Source organism: Mandrillus leucophaeus, unplaced genomic scaffold (genome assembly GCF_000951045.1).
Source record: "Mandrillus leucophaeus isolate KB7577 unplaced genomic scaffold, Mleu.le_1.0 Scaffold225, whole genome shotgun sequence".
NCBI classification, from domain to species: Eukaryota; Metazoa; Chordata; class Mammalia; order Primates; family Cercopithecidae; genus Mandrillus; species Mandrillus leucophaeus.
Window position 1 is genome coordinate 24,925 of NW_012102310.1, and position 11,768 is coordinate 36,692.

The window sequence follows — 11,768 nt, forward strand, 5'->3', positions numbered from 1 at the left end:
CCTATAGACATCTGTATATCCAGGAAGAGACCTATATGTATAGACACATGCAGGTGTACATATCTGTATCGATTTATCTATCTGTATACCTACACGCAAACATATACACATACACGTGCATATGTTCATGTCTTTGGGTGTGGGATATCAGAAGCTCAGTTTGAACTATGTATGTGATAAGAAAGTAGTATATACAGCAATTCTTCATTAGCTGGTAGTAGACTAGAAATATATTATCTATTGCCCAGTAGAATTTCCATTAGGATCCTTGCAATTTTCTTTTTTTATATTCTAATTTTCTTTTTATTTTTAAAAAGATAACAGCCGCATCAAAGTAGTTTGTTTTTTGTGTCAAAGTTGACTATGGCAGAACATTCAGCAGATGTAAATATGTGTTCACCTGAATTAAATGACATTGTAAACAACTTCGAATCACTAAGTAAAGATATTTATTTGAAACAGAAATACTAAAAAAATTAATGTCATGGGGAAAAATGCTGGTTTATTACTGAATATCAATATAAGTGACGTAATGAATTTAAAACATTAAGCCAAATGAAGTTGATTTATATTGCATTGCAGGTAAAATAGACAATCAAATGTACTCTGTCCATCCCAGTCTCAGCATATCAATTAAAGCAACTCTTGGAGTCTACCAGTCACCAAACAGTGGCTCTGTTCCAAACTATCAAAAACGGAAGATTTGTCAAGAGAAATTACTCGGCTACGTTTTCCAGGCATCTATTTTTATCTATCTAAGCAATCGGTCTCTTCAGACGGAAAAAAGAAGGAAATTATCAATTGTTTGACAAGTTGATAATTTAAGATCACGGTATTGTCACTATATAAGAATTGCCTATTCTTACTATATTTCCAATCTCTGAGGGAAGTGGCAATATGATTCTAGATTATTTAGAACAATAAAAATCTATACAAGGAAGCTGCGTCTAAAAAAGTAATATATAGTACTTTGCACTCCACTGGCCCATTGTCAGCATCCCGCACTTGTTCTTTACCTAATTTGTGTGACTTGCATATTGCAATCTGCATTACAATCCAGGCGCGCTCTGCAGATTACAGATTGGATCCACAGAAAGCAGTTTGGATGGTTGAAACTCCCTCCACCAGAGGGCGACTCACAGCTTTCCCCTGTAGCTCAGAGCTTTGTGGAAGGCGAACCCTGCTGCTTGTTCCTCCCCACAGCGACACTGACAAGCAGATCCAGCCTGCTGGGCATCCCCGCGCTGGGCTCGAGCCTGTGCGGGAGGATGGAGCCAAGGGAGATCGTGGTGCGGTGGAGTGGGGGGGGGGGGGGGGGGGCGGAGAGGGGAAATCGTTGCCGCAGCCGTTACTGGTCCGCGCAGTCAGCGTATCGTCCACCTCCTTCCATGGCTCTGAAGAAGAAATTCAGTTGTTTATGGACCTTGGGTCTGTATTTGGTAGCCAGTACCAAAATCCCATCCATCACTGACCCAAACTTTATAAACAACTGCCTCGATGGCCACAACGAATGGCGTGGCAAAGTCAACCCTCCCGCGGCCGACATGAAATACATGGTGAGAAAGAACCAGGGCTGGGCTCTTAAATCCCTGACTCATCCTAAGGCATCTGGGTGGTAAATTTCACAAACTTAACTTGTACTAATTCAGTGCAGACTTTATATATAGGCAGTGAAAAAGAAAAAAAGAAAAAGAAAATCGCACCTTGGCTGGGCTGTCTCCTCCACAGTCATAGGAGTGAACAAGAAAGGAAAACTTAAAGCTGTTCCTTGTCTCTTGCCGCGAAGGTGGGGATGCTGGAGCGGTGTTTGGAAGTTGCTTTGTTGCACCACTAAGTTTATAAGTACTTAACACAGGATTATTTTGTTTCCTGTCCTCCATTTTTTGGCTAGCACTTTGCATCACCCACAACCAAGATACAAGATATCAAAGAAATAGCCCAAGAATGGAGATTCTCTTGTTTTCTTACTTATTTTTATATCATATGAATCCAAGATCAAAACAAAACTTTATGTGTAGTATTATTTGAAAAAATATTACAAGGATGAGAATATTGAAATCAGGAATTGAATTACATCAGATGGTCGTTTTCATGAATAATAATAAATGCATGAAATTTAATTCCAAAAACATTAAACTAATTGTGTCCTTTCAGACCTCCATCATATAGAAAATAAGGCAAAAGACAGTACTCTATGGAAGAATAAGCATAAAAAGCATTGGATTATTAAAATAATCCATAGAACTTACAAAATGTTAAATATTTGACTATGAATTGTGTGATTGGAAATTTCCCTTGCATTATAACTCTTTCTTGTTTATAAATGCATCATTATGAGCATAAATGTTGATAGTATTAGTCTATTTTATGTACTATGCAGATATAGATACAGTGTAATTCATGTCTATTCCAGCTTTCTCCTTTTCTATCCAGTGGAAAACAAAATAAAAGTAATGATAAAATCACAATTCAGGCATTAAAATAAGTTCAAAACTGTACTAGTCTACTGTATAAGAAAATTATATTTTGAAGGAGGAGAAAGATTCAAATAGATATCGGAAATGAAACAAGAATAAACTAATCTCTTTAATGCAGAATTGTTAAGATGTTTTAACATATAATGTTTACCAGCTTGGGGTTGTCCAAGGCATAAATTAACTAGAAATAAATCTTCAACTGAATTCAGAAATACTAATATTAGTAGTAATATGGGTGGTGCCTTTAGAGTTTTATTGTATATTGTATGATAAAAAAAGAGTAAATGTGGGGTTAAATATAATAAATGTTCTTTACATTTCTTTTGTACTCATTGACTCTTTAAAGCAAAATGTGATAACAATGAATTGTGGGGTTTATAATAATGTAGAAAAGAAACACATTATAACCGATGCATTAAAAATGAAGTGAAGTGTCAATAGAATTATTCTGCTGAAACTTCCTTATATTGTTAAGAATCACAATAAATATTTCCGGATGGACTGTGAGAAGTTAAGAATGCATGTTTTTATATCTAGAATAACCACTAAAAATATACAAAGAAGTAGAGCTAAAAATCCAGTAAATAGAATATTAAAAGTCCTTGATTAATTTTTGGAAAACAGGAACAAGGAAAAAAGAACAAAGAGGGAATCAATTAAAAATAGCAAATGGTAGACTAAAACTTAACCATGTTAAAATTATATTAAATGCAAATGACTACTACATACTTTAATTAAAAATAAAGATTATTAGACTGGATTAATGCTTTTGTAACAGAAACATATCATGAATAGATTAAAGTAAAAAGATGGAAAAAATACATTATGCAAACTCTAAAATTAAGATAGAGTAGCTATATTTATAGCTAACAAAGTAGATTTTAAGACAAGGAGAACTACCAGAAATAAAAGGGGACATTAAGGAATAATAAAAGGGCCGATTCAACAAGAGACACAGCAATCTTCAATGCAAATAAATGTAATAATGTATTTGAATACACAAAAATTGTCAAAAGTAAAGGGAGAAAGAGACAAAACAGTCATAGAGATTTTAATCTTAGTGAATAAGAGAACAAGTAGGTAAAAATCAGTAAAAATAAAAAAGATTTGAACATCAAACAATTTTACCTAATTGACATTAAACAATTTATACCACACTGCAAAATACAAATTCTTATCAAGTATGCATTACATTCATCAATATAAACAATATGCTGAACCACAAAACAAGTCTCAATAAATTAAAAGTATTTGAAATTTTGTTCTATATTTTCTGAAAAAAAAATAGACTTAAACTAGAAATAAAGTGTGGAAAATCTCCCAAAATGTGAAATCAAGCAGAACATATCTAAATAGTCCATAAGTTAAAGAAGAAATAACAATAGAGATTACTATAATTTAGATTTGAATGTTAATGGAAACATATCAAAACTTGTGGGATATAGCAAAAGAAGTGTTTGGAAGCATATGTATAGATTTAAATGAATATTTTAGGAAAGAAGAATAGTTAAAAATCAAGACCTATTCTTTCAACTCAAGAAGGGAGGAAACAACTGTAAATTAAGCACAAGAAAATTTTTTAAAAAACTAAAGATAATCATAATTTGAGGAAATTGAAAGTAAAAGTATGATGGACAAAAATCAATCATATGAAAAGTTGGTTTTAAAACTATATATTAATAAAATTGATAAACCAGTAGCAAAAAAAAAATTAATGAAGAAAGACACAACTCAAAAATAAATTTTAGGAATGGAAAATCACTTTTAAAAAGCCCCAAACATTAAATGGATAGATAGAGAATATTTTGAACAACTTTATACTAATGAATTTGACAACATAAAGAAAATAAATAGACAAATGTATTGAAAATCAACATTTTATAAAATTGACACAATATTTTGATATGTTGTTTATTGAAGGATTACTAGTGAATAAATGCATAAAATGCACTAGTTTTAATGTACAATTTTTTTACGTATGTATATGTCAGTGAAACTACCTACATCAAGATTAGAATTTTTATTTCGTATATGGATGCCATGTTATGAGACACATAAAGTCTCATAAATATTACATTCTGTACTATGTGTTTTATAAAGTAACATTAAATCCTTGAACTTTGCCTAATAAAAATATTTCTCATTATTTTTATTTCTTTGATTTCTATTATTATTTTTTGACTATTGTATTCTTTGTCTTGTACAAATGAAAGAATCCTGGGTTAGAGACTGATTTTGAACCCAATATAAATCTTTTAACAGGGATATTTAACCAATTTATTAATGAGATCATTCATCTGCATCTTCATCAATCTAAATAGTCTTAACGCCATTACATAAATTAATTATGTAATGTAAAATATTCTTAACAGAAAATGCACGTGAATTCTAAGAAAAAAGCAACACCAATCTTATACAAATCTTTTTGTGAAACTGAAAGAGAAAACCTTTTGGGACTTTATGAGCCAAGTTTTACCCTGACACCAAATGAGACAAAACATTACAGGTTAGAAAATTATAGCTCAATGTAGATGCAAAAAATCTTCAACAAAATTATAATCAATTGAATCCAGCAACACATATAAAGAATATTATATCATGGGATTTATCTCAGGAATAAAAAGTTGGATTAGGACTTGAAAATTAATCAACATAATCAGGATCAAAACTAGAAATACCATTAACAGAAAACTCCCCAGAAAATGAAAAAACTGTGAGAAATCCAACTTGGATTGGGGGAATTTAATTGCTATTTACAAGTTGCCACTCTTAATAGATTAAATGAGAAAAATTATATGATCATCTGAATAGAGTCAGGAAAACCATTTGGCAAAACGCTACATCAAATCATTTTATTTCATTTTTTTTCCATTTTATCCTGTAGGTTTTTTAATAATAGTTTTGAGAAACAGGTGTTACTTGGTTGCATGGAAAAGTTTTTTTTTTTTTTTTGAATTTTTAAGTTATAGGATACATGTGCAGGATGTGCAGTTTACACAGGTGAACATATGCCATGGTAGTTTGCTGCACAGATCAACCAGTTACCCACATATTAAGCCCAACATCTATTAGTTATTCTTCTTGAAGCTCTCTTTCCTCCCACCCCCATCTGCCTACAGGCCCCAATGTGTGTTGATTCCCCTCATGTGTCCATGTGTGCTCATTGTTCAGCTCCGACTTATAAGTGAGAACATGTGGTGTTTGGTTTTCTGTTCCTGCATTAGATTGCTGAGGATAATAGCTTCCAGCTCCATCCATGTCCCTGCAAAGGACTTGATCTCATTCCTTTTTATGGCTGCATAGTATTCCATGGTGTATATGTAGCACATATTTTCTTTATCCATTCTATCATTGATGGGCATTTGGGTTGATTCCATGTCTTTGCTATTGTGAATAGTGTGCAGTGAATATACATGTGCATGTATGTTTATAATAGAATGATCTATATTCCTTTGGGTACATACCCAGTAATGGGATTGCTGGGTCAAATGGTATTTCTGACTCTAGATTTTTGAGGAATTGCCACACTGTCCTCCACAATGGGTAAACTAATTTACACTCCCACCAACAATGTAAAAATGTTCCTTTTTTTCCTGCAACATTGCCCGCACCTGTTGTTTCTGGACTTTTTAATAATCGCCTTTCTGACTGGCCTAAGATGGTATCCAATTGTGGTTTTGATGGCATTTTTCTAATGATCAGTGATGTTGAGTTTTTTTTCATTTGTTTTTTGGCCACATGTATGTCTTCTTTTGAGAAGTGTCTGTTCATGTCCTTTGCCTACTTTTTAATGGGGTTGTTTAGTTCTTTAAATTTATTTAATCTCCTTATAGACTCTGGATATTAGACCTTGGTCAGATGGATAGATTGCTAAAATTTTCTACCATTCTGTAGGTTGTCAGTTCACTCTGATGATACTTTCTTTTGCCGTACAGAAGTTCTTTAGTTTAATTAGATCTCATTTGTCCATGTTTGCTTTTGTTGCAATTGCTTTTGATGTTTTCATCATGAAATATTTGCCCATGCCTATGTCCTGGATGGTATTGCCTAGATTTTCTTCTAGGGTTTTTATAATTTGGGGTTTTACATTTAAGTCTTTCATCCATCTTGAGCTAATTTTTGAATAAGGTGTAAGGAAGGGGCCCAGTTTCAATTTTCTGCATATGGCTAGCCCGCTGTCCCAGCGGAAAAGTTATTTGCTAGTGATTTATGAGATTTTGGTGCACCCATCGCCCGAGCAGTGTACACTGTACCCAATGTGCATTCTTTTATCCCTTACCCCACTCCCACTCTTCCCAGTGAGTCCCCAAAGTCCATCATTCTTATGCCTTTGGATCCTCATAGCTTAGCTCCCACTTACAAGTGAAAACATACAATGTTTCTTTTTCCATTCCTGAGTTACTTCAATTCAAATAAAGGTCTCCAACTCCATCCAGGTTGCTGCAAACACCATTATTTTGTTTCTTTTTATGGCTGAGTCGTATTCCATTACATATATATAATATGTGTATATTTTATATACACATATTTTGTATATATATGTATAAATATATATATACATACCATATTTTCTTTATTAACTTATTGGTTGATGGGCATTTAGACTGTTTCCATATTTTTGGAATTGCAACTTGTACTGCTATAAACGTATGTGCAAGTATCTTTTTCATAAAATGACTTCCTTTCCTCTGTGTAGATTTTTGACAAAGGTGCAAAAGTAATTCAGTAGAGCAGTCTATTCAAGAAATGGTGTTGAAACACCATTTAATACCTATAAGAAAAAAAAAAACAAAAAAACTTTGACCTGAAAAGCAAAAATTATCACAAAATGAATCATAAATTTAAATGCAAAGCATAAAATTATTAGAAGAAAAACAGGAGAAAATCCTCAGGACAGAGCTAGATGAAACTTCCTAATATAATGAATTATTTTGATTTTTTTCAAAACCAAAAACTATTTTTAAAAAGTCAACAAATTTGACCCCATCAAAGTAAAAAACTTCTACTTTATAAAGTACCCTGTTAGGAACATGAGAGGACAAACTACAAACTAGGAGAAAAGATATTCAAACTATATATTTAAGAAAGAACTCCTGTCTAGAGAAACAACTCTCAAAACTCAACAGTAAAAAAAAAAAAAAAAAAAAAAAAAAAAAAAAAAAAAAAGCCGGGCACGGTGGCTCAAGCCTGTAATCCCAGCACTTTGGGAGGCCGAGACGGGTGGATCACGAGGTCAGGAGATCCAGACCATCCTGGCTAACACGGTGAAACCCCGTCTCTACTAAAAAATACAAAAAACTAGCCGGGCGTGGTGGCAGGCGCCTGTAGTCCCAGCTACTCGGGAGGCTGAGGCAGGAGAATGGCGTAAACCCGGGAGGCGGAGCTTGCAGTGAGCTGAGATCTGGCCACTGCAGTCCAGCCTGGGCGACAGAGCGAAACTCCGTCTCAAAAAAAAAAAAAATCAATTAGAAAACGAACAGAAGACTAACGTTTCACCACAGAGATATACAGATGGAAAATAAGCACATGAAAACATGTTAAACATCATTAGCCATTAGTGAAATGCAAATTAAAACCACAAGGACATATCACTACACACCAATTAGGAAAGCAAAAATAAAAAATAATGACAATAGCAAGATATGGTGAAGATATGGAGAAAATTGATCAGTCATACTTTTCTGGTGGGAATGCAAAATGGTATAGCCACTCTAGGAAATAGTTTGGCAGTTTCTTACAAAAAAAAAAAAAAAAAAAAAACCTAAACATACACTTACATATGACTTAGACTTGCAATTGCACTGCTGGGCACTTTTTCCTTTTCCTTTTTTCCTAGAAAAAGGAAAACTTATTGCTACATAAAAATCTGCTCAGAAACATTTATGGATACTCCCAATTCAATGCTCTTGAGAAACAGGAGTTTAGTGACTCTATACATGTTTGTAATAGCTCAAACTTGTAAACATCCAAATTTCCATCAATAGATGAAAGTTAAACTGTAGTACATCTACACTATGGAATATGACTTGGTCATAAAATGGAACAAACTGTCAACACATGGAACATCTCCATGGCTCTCAAAGGCATTATGCTGAGTGAAGAGAAGCCAATCTCAAAATGGATACATACCATAGGATTCTATTTATATAACATTCTTTTTTCTTTCTTTTTCCTTTTTTTTTTTTGAGACAGAGTCTCACTCTGTCACCCAGGCTGGAGTGCAATGTCACGGTCTTGGCTCGCTGCATCCTCTGCCTCCTGGGTTCAAGCAATTCTACTGCCTCAGCCTCCTGAGTACTTGGGATTACAAGCACCAGCCACCACACTTGGCTAATTTTTGTATTTTTAGTAGAGATGGGGTTTCACCATGTTGGCCAGGTGGTCTTGAACTCTTGACTTCAGGTGATCCACCCACCTTGGCCTCCCAAAGTGCTGTGATTACAGGCGTGAGCCACCAGGCCTTGCCATCTATTTATATAACATTCTTGAAATAACAAAATTACAGAACTGAAGAACATATTGATGATCGCCAGGGATTAAAGATAGTATGGGTAGTGAGTGGTTGTGATTTAACGGGATAGTATGAAGGATCCTTGTGGCGTTGAAACAGTTCTGTATCTAGATATTGTGGGATTGATTACTTCAATTTATACATGTGATAAAATCACATAAACCTACACATAATCAAAAATAAATGCAAGTAAAACTGTTGAAATCTTTAAAAAGTCTGTGGATAATACCAATGTCAATTTATTATTTTGATATTATACTATTGTTACAAAAAACATTACCATTGGGAAAACTAGGTGAAGTCTACACAGGACCCCTGTGTACTATTTTTGTAACTTCTTGTGAATTTATAATTAGTTAAAAATAAAGATGCTTAAAAATAACCTTGGCAATTATACCTACATTAAGCCTGTTGCTTTTGTCATGAGTTGTTTCTGGACTCTGTTCTGTTCCATTGAGCTATTTGTCTACCCTTGTGTCAATATGACAATATCTTAATGTAGCTTTATGATAAATATTGATATATGGGAGAGAAATTCTCCAGTTTTATTCTACATTTAAAAGATTGTCTTAGCTTTACTTGGAACATCGCATTTCCACATACATTTTGTAATCAATTTCCACCCCAAAAAAGCTACTTGGAATTTGATTAGAAATAAAATTATATGTCATAATCAATAATCTTTTGCAATATAGAATATTCTGGTCCATGAACATTTTATATCTCTCCATTTATTTAAGTCTTTCAAAATTTATTTCAGTTACATTTTTGCAGTTTTCAGCATAGAGGTCTTGTATATCACTTATTAAATTTATTAATACATATTGGATGTTTTGGAGCTATTCATTTGTAGAATATACATAGAGATATAATAGATTTTTGCATACTTTCATTGTATCTTTCAACTTTGATAATTTCATTTATTTTTATACTATTGTTTATGTATTAATTTAAATTTTTATGCATCCAGTCATGTAATCTATGAATAATGATAGATCCAATCCTAATACATTTAACGTGTTTTGTCTTATGTATTTACAACTCATGCATTTTATTATACTTCCTAACTTCTTGTAAAATAATAAGTAGAAATAACGAGGGCAGATATCTTGTTTTATTCCTAATCTTGAGGGAAAGTTATAATATTTCACCATTTTATAAGATTTTTGTCTGTTTGTTTGTAGATTATCTTGATCAAATTAAGGGCATATTTTCTTTCTATTCCTAGTTTTTTGCCCTTTTTAATTATCAATGTGTATTCATCCTTTAATTGCAATAAATTAACATGAACTTCTGAATTACTAGACTTTGAATTCTGGATTATTTTAATCACATTCTGATTTATTTCTTTAATGACTCTAATGTATCAGGCCATCTGCTAAGTACTGGTAATATAACAATGAACTGTCATAGAGTGAGTATAAATAAGTATTTCTGAAGTAGAACTACAGAGAAATGACTAACTGTGAACACAATAAATACCAAAGAAAAACTACATCTTATTAAAATAATAAATGTAAGCAAAAATTAATTGATTACAATCATTAGAATAATTTAATGCAAATATTTATGCACAATTCAATTTAAATTATTTTTATCTTTCAGATTTGGGATAAAGGTTTAGCAAAGATGGCTAAAGCATGGGTAGACGAGTGCAAATTTGAACATAACAACTGTTTGGATAAATCATTTAAATGCTATGCAGCTTTTGAATATGTTGGAGAAAATATCTGGTTAGGTGGAATAAAGTCATTCACACCAAGACTTGCCATTACGGCTTGGTACAATGAAAGCGAATTTTATGATTTTGATAGTCTGTCATGTTCCAGAGTCTGTGGCCATTATACACAGGTAAATATTTGACATCTTTATTGATTAGTTCTTATTTGTGTATATTTTAATTGCCAGAATTTATTTCTCTGTGTGTAAAGTGCCTTTATTTTTCTGGCTGCCTTTAAATTTTTTCCCTTATCATAGGTCTTGAGCAATTTAATAATAATATACCAAAGTTTTCTGTATGTTTCTTGTGCTGCAGTTCACTGGTCTTTTTGAAGTCATAAGTCAATAGCTTAAATCAAATTTAGAAAAATGTTGGCCACTGTTTCTGAAAATACTTCTTTCTCTCACTCTCTCTCTTCCCTCGAAGTGGGAAGTTCTCTTCTCTTCAAGTTACTCATGTAGAAAGTCACTTGAAGTTTTTCCACATAAATTGATGCTCTTGTCTCTTTCTTTCTTGGTTTTTTCTCTCTGTGATTAATTTCAAGTAATTTTATCGCTGCATCTTTAAGTTTGTTGATCTATTCTTCTGTAATGTTTAGTCTCCTGTTAATCCCATTCAGTTTGTTTTCCATCTTGCACCTTAAAGTTCGTATCTCTACAAATTTAATATTTTTACATCTTCAATGACTATACCTAATATGTTTGCTTTTTCATCTAGCTTTTTAAGCATATGAGATAGAGTTGTAATAATTAATATTTTCCCTGCTAGCTCTAGTATCTGTGTTAACTCTGTGTTAGTTTCAATGGATTGATTTTTCTCTTCATTATGCATCAAATTTTATTCCCTCATATCATGTTGGGTAAATTTTATTATATTCCCAATATTGTACATTTTGCCTTGTTGGGTGCTGTATTCATCTGTATACTATAAATATTCTTGAGCTATCTTTTTGGGTACAGCTAAGTTACCTGCGACATATTCGATCCTCTTTGTTCCTGCTTTTAAAATATGTTAGGTAGAATAAAAGTAGTGGGTTTTTTTTTTTTTTTTTTTTTTTTTT

At 32.7% G+C, this 11,768-nt stretch overlaps 1 protein-coding gene across 2 annotated transcripts in view; it reads left to right on the forward strand.

The window, feature by feature from the left end:
* Positions 1-1,332: 1,332 nt before the first annotated feature.
* The window catches only part of GLIPR1L1 (GLI pathogenesis-related 1 like 1), a 38,090-nt gene continuing 27,654 nt past the window's right edge, over positions 1,333-11,768 (forward strand). For both annotated transcript variants that reach the window (XM_011981363.1, XM_011981364.1), the window contains exons 1-2: positions 1,333-1,556; positions 10,594-10,839. In XM_011981363.1, coding sequence (XP_011836753.1) covers positions 1,389-1,556; positions 10,594-10,839 — 414 coding nt within the window. In that variant the 5' untranslated portion in view covers positions 1,333-1,388. The remainder of the gene's footprint in view (positions 1,557-10,593; positions 10,840-11,768) is intronic.